General features: G+C 42.7%; 1 protein-coding gene across 5 annotated transcripts in view; it reads right to left on the reverse strand.

Annotated features, from left to right (window-relative positions):
- Window positions 1-13,311, reverse strand: part of b3gntl1 (UDP-GlcNAc:betaGal beta-1,3-N-acetylglucosaminyltransferase-like 1) — a 66,786-nt gene that overhangs the window by 26,345 nt on the left and 27,130 nt on the right. For 4 of the 5 annotated variants that reach the window (XM_068322023.1, XM_068322024.1, XM_068322021.1 and 1 more), the window contains one exon: window positions 11,981-12,076. The exons of the other annotated variant lie outside the window; for it this stretch is intronic. In XM_068322023.1, the coding sequence (XP_068178124.1) occupies window positions 11,981-12,076 (96 nt within the window). The remainder of the gene's footprint in view (window positions 1-11,980; window positions 12,077-13,311) is intronic. 5 annotated transcript variants of the gene reach the window in all.

Below are 13,311 nucleotides of genomic sequence, written 5' to 3' on the forward strand. Positions count from 1 at the left end.
GATCTAGGGGTAACGGGAGACAATGACACCTGAAGTGTGTTCCAGACGTCCGGTCCACTACACAATCTGGTTTTATTTATGGTCACTGCAGAAAATCACGCTTCACAAGGACAGGAGGTTGAAAATGGAGGCAGGGTTTTCGATACTTTTTGGGCGATCTCGGGATAATCTGCCCTGACAGTCCAAAACACTAGCGCAGTTGTGGGCTCTTAATTTAGGGGCAATGGCTGGTAACCTGTCACGTGACCGAGACCTGTCAAGCAGGACAGATGCACACATTCATCTGTGCGTCATTATTTCCAGTGACTTTAACCACGTCACCTTGGACTCATGGTCCAGTGTGTAGACTGCCCCACATGGAAGAACCATCGATCTATTTTACACTAATGCTAAGGAGGCATACACCACCACCTCCCTCCCCCCACTAGGGAAATCGGACCAAGACTTAGTGTACCTACAGCCCACCTACATTCCGCTGGTGAAACGGCTGCCAGCAAGGTAAGGAGGTAAGGAGGTGGTCCCCGGAAGTGGAGGAAACGCTGAGGGACTGCTTCCAGACCACCGACTGGGATGTTATTGTGGGTTCACATGGGGAGGACATAGAGGGGGCAGCTCAGTGTTTTACAGATTACATGAACTTCTGTGTGGACACCGTGGCCCCTGTCAGGACAGTCAGGTGTTACCCTAACAACAAACCATGTGTAACCCATGTTACCAAGCCTTACAATTAATTTTAAAATGGGATCATCAATGCATTATTATTTGCATAAAAGTAACAAAGCAAATAACTCACGCATGCCTCAAATTAGATTCACTTAAGGTGAAGGTATTTTATTTTGAAGAGTGTTTTATTTTGAAGTGTAAATTTGCTGGTGACATGGGAACAGATCTGGGATCAGTGAAGCATTCCACTGTCCAATCAGAGCTCTGCTTACTGCAGGAGTGGGCCAACAGAGCGTCATGTTGTTGTAGAAGCTCCCGCTTTCTATTGAAAGGAGAGGGGAAACCTGTTGCGTTTTCTGGAGAGTAATTACTTGTAAAATAACGCTGGAAAGCTGATTTTGTGATTCCATTTGTAAGATACACACATTGATCAAAGGAAGAGACTCCCGTTTTGTAATTGATTGATCCAAATACAAAGTTTGTGAGCTTTGATCCTGGGAGAAACTCACGTAAGTTTTAATTGACAATTGACCTACTTTTCACCCAACATGTGCGCTAGCCGCGGTGTAGTGGCTACACACATTGAAATCATGTTTGGCTGTTAAGTGAATTAGTGATTAAGAATGTTAATTGTTCTGTTCCTGTGTCACCTGCCTCTGTGAAGTGGATGGACACTGAAGTAATGATGATCCATGCCCTTTATGAGAACTTAAACTTGATCTGTGCTGGTGAGTGATTTAATCCCATGTAATGTGTGAAATTGTCCTCAAACTTTATGATTTCATGTATTGTGGAAGATTAGATATATATGTGATTTACTGACTGAATATGAATAAGCAGTTAATTGAATAGTGAATGTGAATACATGAGAGTAACTATAATGTTGGCCTATTTTAGGCTGGGTCTTTTGAGAAGTGGATTTCAACTGTAGGAAGTCTCTGATCTGCAACAGTGGTGAAAGAATTCTGCAGTTGTGGCGAGCCATCCCATTTGAGTCGATCCAAAAGAACTGTTTCCTTAATGTGAAGAACTGGTAGGACTGAAAATTGCAACGACTGATTGGATAAATTCATTGACATATTGGTCATTCCACTGGACTGACAATCAGAAAGGGGAAAGAAGACAGAGTTTAATTATCATTTTGACTACTGGTTAAAATACTTTTTTTTTTTTTGGAAACAAGATCAATCCTTAATCCTATCCTGATATAATGGAATGTTTTGTTTGGTTGACTAACAACATTTTGATAGAGAGTAGAGGTGATCTTGTGCAAGGGTGAAAAGGTATGGCATGTATTGTATATTTTTGAGTCTAAAAGGGAGGGTTTAAATATCAACAGGTGAAAACCATTCCATTTTGTGAGGTTGAAATTGAAAGAGAATCATACTCTGAGGTTTAAATAAAATAAAAAAAAGTGTTATGAACATTGAGTATAAATAGTCATAATAGATAACACAAAGGTTGACCACTAGCCTGATTAGGTGGTGTTTTAATTTGCACACAATTTACCAAGCTGTTAACAGCTGTGTTCATTGTCCTCCTCTAATTTCTATTTTCAGTTTTATTTTATTTTCCTCAATGTAATACATTCAATTCTCTATAAATTTATCTTTTGGTCTCTGAGTCTTCTTTGTGTGGCTCACTCATTAACCCTTAAATGCTCAACCCTCTAACAAAAATCTAGAATCTTTTGATGTACTGGCCCAAACAAATGCTGATTTAACAGAAGTAGAAATACATGTTTCTAATGCCCAGTATCTGCTAACCAGGACTGGGCCAGGGTTACACATGGGTAACAAAGGAAGTCAAGGCTGTCCTGAACAGGAAGAAGCGGGCGTTCAGGAGCAGGAACGAGTAGGAGATGAGCAATGGCCCAGCAGGAAGTGTGACTCTGTTTAAGGGAGGCCAAGGAGGCGTACGGGAGGAAGCTGGAGAAGCAGCTGGGGCACAGACAGGTGCGGGGGTCTGGAATGGGATGAGAACCATCACCAGACATGGGAAAGGGCGCAGTACTGTGGAGGGGAATACTGAACGAGCAAATGAACTAAACAGCTTTTTCAATTGGTTCAGCTCCCCCACCACTTCTGGCTCCTCGTCCCAGGCCTCTCCCGGCCCTGCAGACCCCTCCACTGATGCTCCCTCCTCCTGTGCTTCCTCTCCTTCCACCCCTCCCGAGCCCACTCGAAGAGATGCGAAGCTCAATGGCCACACCTCAACCACTGGACTTCCAACCTTGCCACGACCTCCTGCTCCCACAACAACCGAGACCGTCATCACTGCAGACCTGGTGATTACAACACTGCAGAGGCTCCATCCCTATAAGGTGGCTGGACTGGATAAAGTCTCCCCCAAGACTCCTTTGAGCCTGTGCTTCGGAACGAGGGGATCCCCTGCAGCGATTGTTCAACCTCAGTCTGCGGCTGGGGAGGGTCCCGTCACTGTGAAAGACCTCCTGTTTCGTCTCTGTACCCAAGACAAGACACCCTTCTGACCACTGACCGGTCGCTCTTACCTCCCACGAAATGAAGACCCTAGAGCGACTGGTCCTGGAGCTCATTCATCCACAGATGCAGAGTGCTCTCCTTTGACCTTTTGAGTGCCTTCAACACTATCCAGCCCCAGCTCCAGCAGGATTAACTGACCTCAATGGCTGTGGACCCCTACCTCGTGAGCTGGATCACGGACTACCTAACGGAAAGACCCCAGTATGTCCATATGGGTTACTGTTTGTCGTCTATGGTGACCAGCAGCACGGAGGTGCCACAGGGGACCATGCTCTCCCCCATTCTCTTCACCCTCTACACATCGGACTTCAAGCACAACTCGGATACATGCCACATACAGAAGTACTCCGATGACACTGCAATTGTGGTATGTATCCGGGAGGGTGATGAGGGGGAGTACAGGGCATTGGTGGCTAACTTTGTAGAGTGGTGCCAACAGAACCAGCTCTAGCTTAACGTCTCAAAGACGAAGGAGACGGTGCTGGATTTCCGGTGGGCACCTTCCTCTCCACAGCTAGTGATCATTGCGGGCAGTGAGGTGGAGGTGGTAGGTAACTATAAGTACCTGGGACTGCAGCTAGACAGCAGACTGGACTGGTCACTCAACTCGGACTGAGTCTAAAAGAAGGGGCAGAGCAGGATTTACTTCCTGAGGAGGCTGGCCTCCTTCAACATCTGTCCTAAGCTCTTTCTCATGTTCTATCAGTCCGTAGTCTCCAGTGTGCTGTCATACGCCATTGTGTGTTGGGGTGGCGGGGCCAGGAAAAGAGATATGGACCGTCTTAACAGACTCATCCGCAGAGCGGGCCCAGTGGTCATGCTGAGTCTGGATTCTGTGGAGACAGTTCTGGAGAGCAGGACCATGTCCAAAGTCAGGGCTATCATGAGCAACACCAGCCACATTCTGCACACCACCTTCTCCCAGCAGAGAAACACCTTCAGCGGCAGACTGCTGTCACACAGCGCCTCCACAGAGAGGCTGAGGTCCTCCTTCGTGCCCCGTGCCATCAGGGGGTACAATGACTCTCTCAGGAGGAGTGGGGTATGTGGCCTGTGAGTACAGGCCACACACAGGGGGCCTGTACTCATGCAGAGGAGGTAGAGTGGCGGGCAGCTCCTGCTTGGAGCGCCCCAAATGAGCAACTTGTAAATAGACCCTGATAATAATTTCCTCTCTGCCATTGTTAAAAACTGTAAATTTTCACCCAAGAACATTATGAAAACAGTGTAAATTCAGCAGATAACCTGTCAATAATCCATTTTAATAGTCAAAGCATGTACTCAATCTTTGAGCCTATCAAAGACTACTTGCAACATTTCACTCATCCATTTAGCATCATTGCAATAACTGAAACCTAGTTCAATGATGATAAAGGTATACATATTTGTCTTGATAGCTATGAATTAAGATATATAAACAGAGTAGGTAAAACAGGAGGGGGGGTTGCCTTATACATTCATAAATCTTTTAAATTCAAAGTTTTAACTAATGTGACAATAGCTGTGGAGGGATTATTTGAATGTTTAACAGTATAAATTCTGAATGACAAAAAGACAAATATGAGTTGTGTATACCGGTCACCTGATTCAAATATAGAAACTTTCACTGACTGGATTGGTAAACTGTTTTCAACTGTCAACAAAAAAAATCATATTTATCTGAGGTGATTTTAACATTGATCTGTTAAATCCAACCAAGCACAAAGCTGTTGATGACTTCACTGACACAATGTACAGCTTGTCTCTGTATCCAACTATAACAAAACTGAGCACAATAACATCACATAGTGCCACAATCATCAATAACATCTTTACTAATATTTGGGGAAATCAAATCACTAGTGGCCTATTTATATGTGACATAACTGACCACTTACCTGTTTTTACTTTGTACGATGGTAATTTCAAGTAAACTAAAGACACTATGGCAAAAATCTCTAAATGAATATTAATTGATGAAACAATCCAAGCCCTAAACAATAGTTTAGCGCTCTAGGATTGGACCTAAGTGTGCAGTGACCCTAATGTGGACAGTGCTTATTGTACTTTTTTAGGCATCTTCACTTCCATGTATAATAATCACTGCCCAGTGAAAGAATATGGTGTGAAGGAAAAACATCACAAAAGCCCTTGGATTACCAAAGGAATAATGAATGCCTGTAAAAAGAAACAATCTCTACAATTTTTTTATCAAAGTAAAAACAAAAGAAGTGGAACAAAGATAAAAGAAGTACAAAAATAAATTAACCGATATCATAAGAACAAGCAAACGATTCTTCTTTTCCTTTCGGCTTTTCCCTTCAGGGGTTGCCACAGCGAATGAATTTCCTCCATCTAGCCCTGTCCTTTGAATCCTCTTCTCTCACACCAACTACCTTCATGTCTTCCCTCATTACATCCATAAACCTCCTCTTTGGTCTTCCTCTAGGCCTCCTGCCTGGCAGTTCAAAACTCAGCATCCTTCTACCAATATATTCACTATATCTCCTCTGGACATGTCCAAACCATCTCAGTCTGGCCTCTCTGACTTTATCTCCAAAACCTCTAACATGTGCTGTCCCTCTGATGTACTCCTTTCTGATCCTATCCTTCCTGGTCACTCCTAGAGAGAACCTCAGCATCTTCATCTCTGCTACTTCTAGCTCTGTCTCCTGTCTTTTCTTCAGTGACACTGTCTCTAGGCCAAACAACATCGCTGGTCTCACCACAGTTTTGTACACCTTTCCCTTCATTTTAGCTGAAACTCTTCTATCACACATCACACCTGACACTTTTGTCCACCCGTTCCATCTTGCCTGTACACGCTTCTTCACCTCTTTTCCACACTCTCCATTGCTCTGGACTGTTGAGCCTAAGTACCTAAAATCATCCACCTTCTTGATCTCTTCTCCCTGTAACCTCACTCTTCCACTTGGGTCCCTCTCATTCACACACATGTACTCTGTCTTACTGCGGCTAACCTTCATTCCTCTCCTTTCCAGGACAAACCTCCACCTCTCTAGCTTCTCCTCCACCTGTTCCTTGCTCTCACTACAGATCACAATGTCATCTGCAAACATCATAGTCCACGGAGATTCCTGTCTAATCTCGTCTGTCAGCCTGTCCATCACCATAGCGAACAAGAAGGGGCTCAGAGCTGATCCCTGATGTAGTCCCACCTCCACCTTGAACTCCTCTGTTACACCTACAACACACCTCACCACTGTCTTACAGTCCTCATACATGTCCTGCACTGCTCTAACATACTTCTCTGCCACTCCAGACTTACTCATACAATACCACAGTTCCTCTCTGGGCACCCTGTCATAAGCTTTCTCCAGATCTACAAAAACACAATGCAGCTCCCTCTGGCTTTCTCTGTACTTCTCTATCAACATCCTCAAAGCAAATACTGCATCTGTAGTACTCTTTTTTGGCATGAAACCATACTGCTGCTCACAAATGTTCACTTCTGCCCTTAGTCTAGCTTCCACTACTCTCTCCCATAACTTCATTGTATGGCTCATCAGCTTTATTCCTCTGTAGTTGCCACAACTCTGCACATCTCCCTTGTTCTTAAAAATGGGTACCAGCACACTTCTCCTCCATTCCTCAGGCATCTTCTCACTATCTAAGATCCTGTTGAACAACCAAGTGAGAAACTCTACTGCTACCTCTCCTAGACACTTCCATACATCTACAGGTATATCAGCAGGACCGACTGCCTTTCCACTCTTCATCCTCTTCAATGCCCTCCTCACTTCATCCTGACTAATCTTTGCTACATCCTGGTCCACAACAGTCACCTCTTCTAGTCTTTGTTCTCTCTCATGTTCCACGTTCATCAACTCTTCAGTACTCTTTCCATCTTCCAATCACACAACTGGCACCTGTCAATAGACTTCCATCCCTATCTTTAATCACCCTAACCTGCTGCATGTCCTTCCCATCTCCATCTCTTTGTCTTGCCAACTGGTATAGATCAGTCTCTCCCTCCTTACTGTCCAACCTAGCATACAAGTCATCATAAGCTTCTTGTTTGGCCTTTGCTACCTCTACCTTCACTTACGCTGCATCTCCCTGTACTCTTGTCTACTCTCCTCAGTCCTCTCAGTGTCCCACTTCCTCTTGGCTAACCTCTTTCTCTGTATACACTCCTGTACCTCCTCATTCCACCACCAAGTCTCCTTATCTACTTTCCTTCCAGATGACACACCAAGTACTCTCCTACCTGTCTCCCTGATCACATTAGCTGTAATTGTCCAGTCATCTGGAAGCACCTCCTGACCACCCAGAGCCTGTCTTAACTCCTTCCTAAAAGTCATGCAACACTCTTCCTTTTTCAGCTTCCACTATTTCGTCTTCTGCTCTGCCTTTGCCCTCTTGATCTTCCTCACCACCAGAGTCATCCTACACACCACCATCCTATGCTGTTTGGCTACACTCTCACCTACCACTACTTTCCAGTCACTGATCTCTTTCAGGTTACACCGTCTACACAAGATGTAGTCTACCTGTGTGCTCCTACTGCCACTCTTATAGGTCACTCTATGTTCCTGCCTCTTCTGGAAGAAAGTATTCACTACAGCCATTTCCATCCTTTTTGCAAAGTCAACTACCATCTGTCCTTCTGCATTCCTCTCCTGGATACCAAACCTGCCCATCACCTCCTCATTACCTCTGTTTCCTGCACCAACATGTCCATTGAAGTCTGCTCCAATGACAACTCTCTCACGTCTAGGCATGCTCTGCATCACTTCATCAAAGTCCGACCAGAATTTCTCCTTCTCCTCCAGCTTACATCCTACCTGTGGAGCATACCCACTAACAACATTGAACATCACAACTTCTATTTCTAGCTTCAGACTCATCACTCTATCCGACACTCTTTTTACCTCCAGGACATTCCTAACAAACTCCTCCTTCAAGATAACTCCTACTCAATTTCTCTTCCCATCTATACCATGATAGAACAACTTGAACCCTGCTCCTAAACTTCTAGCCTTGCTACCTTTCCACCTGGTCTCCTGTACACACAGTATGTCTACCTTCCTCCTCTCCATCATGTCAACCAACTCTCTACCTTTTCCTGTCATAGTTCTAACATTCAACGTCCCTACTCTTAGTCCTATACTCTTGGTGTTCCTCTTCTCTTTCTTCGAGCGAATGCACTTTCCTCCTCTCCTTCTTCGACCAACAGTAATCCAATTTCCACCGGCGCCCTGTAGGTCAACAGCGCCGTTGGCGGTTGTTGTTAACCCGGGCCTCAACCGATCCGGTATGGAAGTCATAGGTTTGATTCGCATCTTTGATTTGGCAAAAGTTTTACGCCGGATGCCCTTCCTGACGCAACCCTCTGTATTTATCCGGGCTTGGGACTGGCACAAATAAGACACTGGCTTGTGTCCTCTTGCGGCTACAAGAACAAGCAAACGATTATACTATCAAAAAAAGCTGTATGAAAATAAAAACAAAATAAAAGGAACTTGGAATGCTTTGAATAGCCTAATCAAACAAAAATCCTCAAAGTTGACATACCCTGATTACTTTATTGATGAAAATGGTGAAGATTATAATATGAATAATTTAGTAAATAAGTTCCAAGAATTTGTTTGTGAATGTTGGCCCTAAGTTGGATGCTGATATTCTTGATAGTGGAATTGCAAAGTCAACTATTGGATATAATGCCTTTCCATTCTTCCTGTCAGCTACAAATGAGCAGGAAGTGACAAACGTCGTGCGGAAGTGTAAAAGTAAGTCCTCCACCGACTGTCATGACATTAGCATGTCGTTGGTTAAAAAATGTTATATTAAATATTGTCAAACCTTTAACTTATACCTGTAACTTGTCATTCCAGACTGGATGTTTTCCAAGCAAAATGAAAATTGCAAAAGTAATTCTGCTCTTCAAAAATGAAAACAAACATACATTTACTAATTACAGACCAATCTCAACTTTTGCGTCAGTTTTCAAAAATTTTAGAGAAACATTTCAACTCTCAACTTGAAAAGTTTCTTGAGAAACATCATATAATTAATGAAAGTCAGTATGGTTTTCGAACTAAAAGAACTACATCAATGGCAATAACTGAAGCTATTGAAGAAGTAACTAATGCACTGGAACATGAAAAGTATGCAGTTGGTGTCTTTATTGATCTGAAAAAAGCATTTGATACTATTAATAATAATAATATTAATAATAATAATAATAATAATAATCTATACTTTAATTATCCCTCTTGGGGAAATTCTTTTTACACTCACACTCACACATGTATATATATGTGTTAATTACACACATGGGTTAGAGGTTACAGGCCCCTGAACACAGCACACACTAGGGGCCTGTAGGCATGCAATTAATAAGAGGGGACATACAGTGATACAACGGAGGTGGAGTGACGGGTTGCGCACAAGGGTCGCGCCCCAATGAGCATCTTGTAGGGGGGACGGCGCCTTGCTCAAGAGCGCCTCGGCAGTGGCTGGGAGGTGAGCCGACACCTCCCACGATCAGCTCACACTCCGGGGGATGTTCTAGCGGGAGCGGGATTCGAACCCCCGATGGCTGGGCGATCCTGTCTTCAAGACAATGGCTCTACCGCTGAGCCACTGCCACCCCAAATGTCACGCAATATTGCAAAATAAAATGGAAAGATATGGATTTAGGGGGTTTGCTAGGGACTGGCTAAAAAGTTATTTAACAGGACGGGTACAGTTGGTAAAAGTGGGTCAATACTTATCAGATGTACTTGGCATTGCTTGTGGTGTCCCCCAGCGGTCAGTGTTGGGGCCAAAACAGTTTAATCTATACATAAATTACATATTTAACACAACCAAAGTACTGATATTCATACTATTTGCAGATGACACAAATATATTTTACGGTAGCGATGATTATTTTGAGCTTGTAAATACAGTAAACAGTGAACTAAACACAATAAAAGAATGGATGGACACATATAAATTAGCTTTGAATAAAATAAAACCAAGAAAATGATGTTTGGGAATCGCAACATAATGTCTGAACAGAAAATAAGTGTTGATGGCACCTAAATTGAAATTGTAAGTGAAAATAAATTTTTAGGAGTAATAATTGATAGTGAATTGTCATGGAAACCCCATGTCAGACACATAAAAACAAAAATCTCCAAAACCCTCTCAATTATAAATAAAGCAAAACTATACCTTGATGGAAATGCACTCCGTAATTTATACTACACCTTGGTCCTCCCATACCTTACATATTGTGTTGAAGTTTGGGGAAATACTTACCAGAACACAATTAATCCTCTGATCATATTACAGAAAAGAGCAGTGCGGATCATTCACAATGTTGGTTTTCTTGAACATACTCATAACCTGTTTACGCAGTCAAAGTTGCTAAAATTTGATGTTCTTGCACAATATAATACATTAATCGTTTTATATAAAGTACTCAACAAATTATTACCGCCAAAAACCTCCAACGATTCTTTATAACTCCAGTGAGGGCTCATAACTACAAGTAGTACAAGTAGGTGAACGCGGATGGAAGACAGGATACGCAAAGGCCTGGAAATCCCGCCCTCAATTCAGCGACAGCGCACTATGGACATGAAACTGGCCTATCTGCCACTCTCTCTGTCTCTTGTACTTGACCTATTTCTTTCCCCAATGCATTTCTATTTCCCAACCAACAGTTCAAGGTGGATGACTGCCGTCCAGAGCCTGGGTCTTGCCTGGAGTTTCTTCCTCAATGAGCGAGTTTTTCCCCGCCACCGTCGCTTATTCTTGCTCTAGAGGGCATGTAAAGCGCTTTGAAATCTCTTCAGATATGATTAAGTGCTACATAAAGTGCTATATATAAAGTTGATTGATTGATAACTTCAGAGGTTTTGGATATTTTTCATTGCCGAGAGCTCAAACCACTCGTAAACGTTTTTGTGTGTCTGTGTGCAGAGTAAAACTCTGGAACAAACTGGACTTACAACACAAGAAATGCTAAAGTACTCATCAATTAAAATTGTTATATAAACATTGTGCCTGGTCAAAATATAGAGAAGAGGGTCTTTAACTCAAACTGCTGTTGTTCTGTTTCGCAGTGTTAACATGTGCTCAATGTTTTTTTGTTAATTACTGTTATTGGTATTTTGTCCATTACCATTGCTGGTATATTGTTCATTACCATTGTTGGTATACTGTGCCTTTCCTTACATTGTTGTATAAATTGTTATTACAATGTAATAATTATTGTTGCTATGGTGATGCCACCATGATGCAATTATTGTATAATTGTCCTTGAACGAAGTAGCAGTGAAGTTCAATGTGTTAATCACTGAATGAGGAACTGGGGTGGGATTAAATAAATTTTCGTCTTCCCACTCCTTTTCAGACCGAATTGCATTGTTGAGTTATATGCTTTTCTTATTTATTTGCTTATTTATTTTTTCTTCCTTGCCTTGCCTGAAATAAATGAATAAAAAAAAAAAGGTCAAGGCAGACAGTCAACCACAAGGAGTTGGGGTTTGATTGAGGTTTCTGCCTGTTAAAAGGAAACTTTTCCTCGCAACTATTTGCTCCCGTAGAATGTTGCTGGGTGTCTGTAAATAGGCTTGAGAGACTAGTTTAGACCAGCTTTATGCAAAATATGCAAAATGCCATGAGATGACTTTTGTTATGATTTGTCGCTATAAATAAAATTTGATTTGATTTGAAAATGAACACTGACAGACAATGGAGCTGAACTAAAGCTGGATTTACGCCAAGGAGTTACTTAAAAGTAAACAAAGGGATGTACAAGTAATGCACTCAAGTGAGAAGGCTTTGAATCTGGTTGCATAGTAATTAACTCTCACCTTGCCTCCCTCGTCAAACAATCCCAATCTGAGGAACCAGCTCCTTGAACAAAACCACGTTGGCATGATGACTGTGGGCCCATGAGAAGTGTACACCTGAGACACAAGAGTAGATAAGACTATAACTGGGATAAATGTCTACATTTATTGCAGTTTTATATCATTTAGTAACCACACAAAACATCAGTGATTGATGTGTTGAGATTCTACATGAACATGTTCACTTAGAAAATTCAAGCTACATGTCTGTTTTTATGTCTATTGAAAGGAAAGTCTGATTAAAAGAAGACTCAATAACAATTGTCGTTTAAAGGGACAGTAAAGTTAATTTTAAGTGACATATATATTATTCATCATTATGAAAAATAGAAGAAAATATAAATTTTATGTGTGTAGCATCATCCGTTTGGTCAAAAAAGCTTAAAATCTGTGCCGCGGCAGCTTCCGCATTCAGTGGTCACGTGGGCGTTAACGTCACTTGCGCTCAACATAGCTTGACAGCCATAAAACACAATGCACAATGGGAAGGTATCGCGCTAAAAATGCTAACGCGCTCGCCCGTCAATGGGATTATCCATATTATGTTAGCATTGAGCTAACCGCATCTAACTCTAGTTATTAATTCCACAGTGAATTTATTTGAAAGTGGCGTCTTTTTGCTGTCCTGTTGACACAACCGTTCACCGCGCAGGTAACCGTGATACTTTTGGTGTAAATCGCGTCTAGAGCAGCATTGTTTCTTATGGCTGTCAAGCTATGTTGGGCGTAAGTGACGTTAACGCCCACATGACCACTGAATGCGGAAGCTGCTGCGGCGAAGATTTTAAGCTTTTTTGACAAAACGGATGATGCTACACACATAAAATTTATATTTTCTTCTATTTTTCATAATGATGAATAACATATGTCAGTCATTTTCAGATTACCACCGCTGTATCCGCCGCAGCAGGTCACGAGGAGCCGGAGCCTATCTCGGCGGCATAGGGCGTGAGGCAGGGGACACTCCGGGCACGACGCCAGTGCACCGCGGAGCCACACAAAGACATACAACCATGCACACACACACTCATTCCTACGGGAAATTTGGAACGGCCAATCAACCTGAAGTGCATGCTTTTGGAGGTGGGAGGAAGCCGGAGAACCCGAAGAGAACCCACGCAGACACGGGGAGAGCATGCGAACTCCGCACAGAGCGGGACTGAAACCCGGGTCCGCCGTGTTGTGAGGCGGCAGCGCTAACCACTGCGCCACCGTGTCTCCCGCATAACATATGTGTCACTTAAAATGAACTTTACTGTCCCTTTAAGTGATTGACAATGTGTATACAAGTT

The sequence above is a fragment of the Antennarius striatus genome, chromosome 8 (genome assembly GCF_040054535.1).
Source record: "Antennarius striatus isolate MH-2024 chromosome 8, ASM4005453v1, whole genome shotgun sequence".
Lineage (NCBI taxonomy): Eukaryota > Metazoa > Chordata > Actinopteri > Lophiiformes > Antennariidae > Antennarius > Antennarius striatus.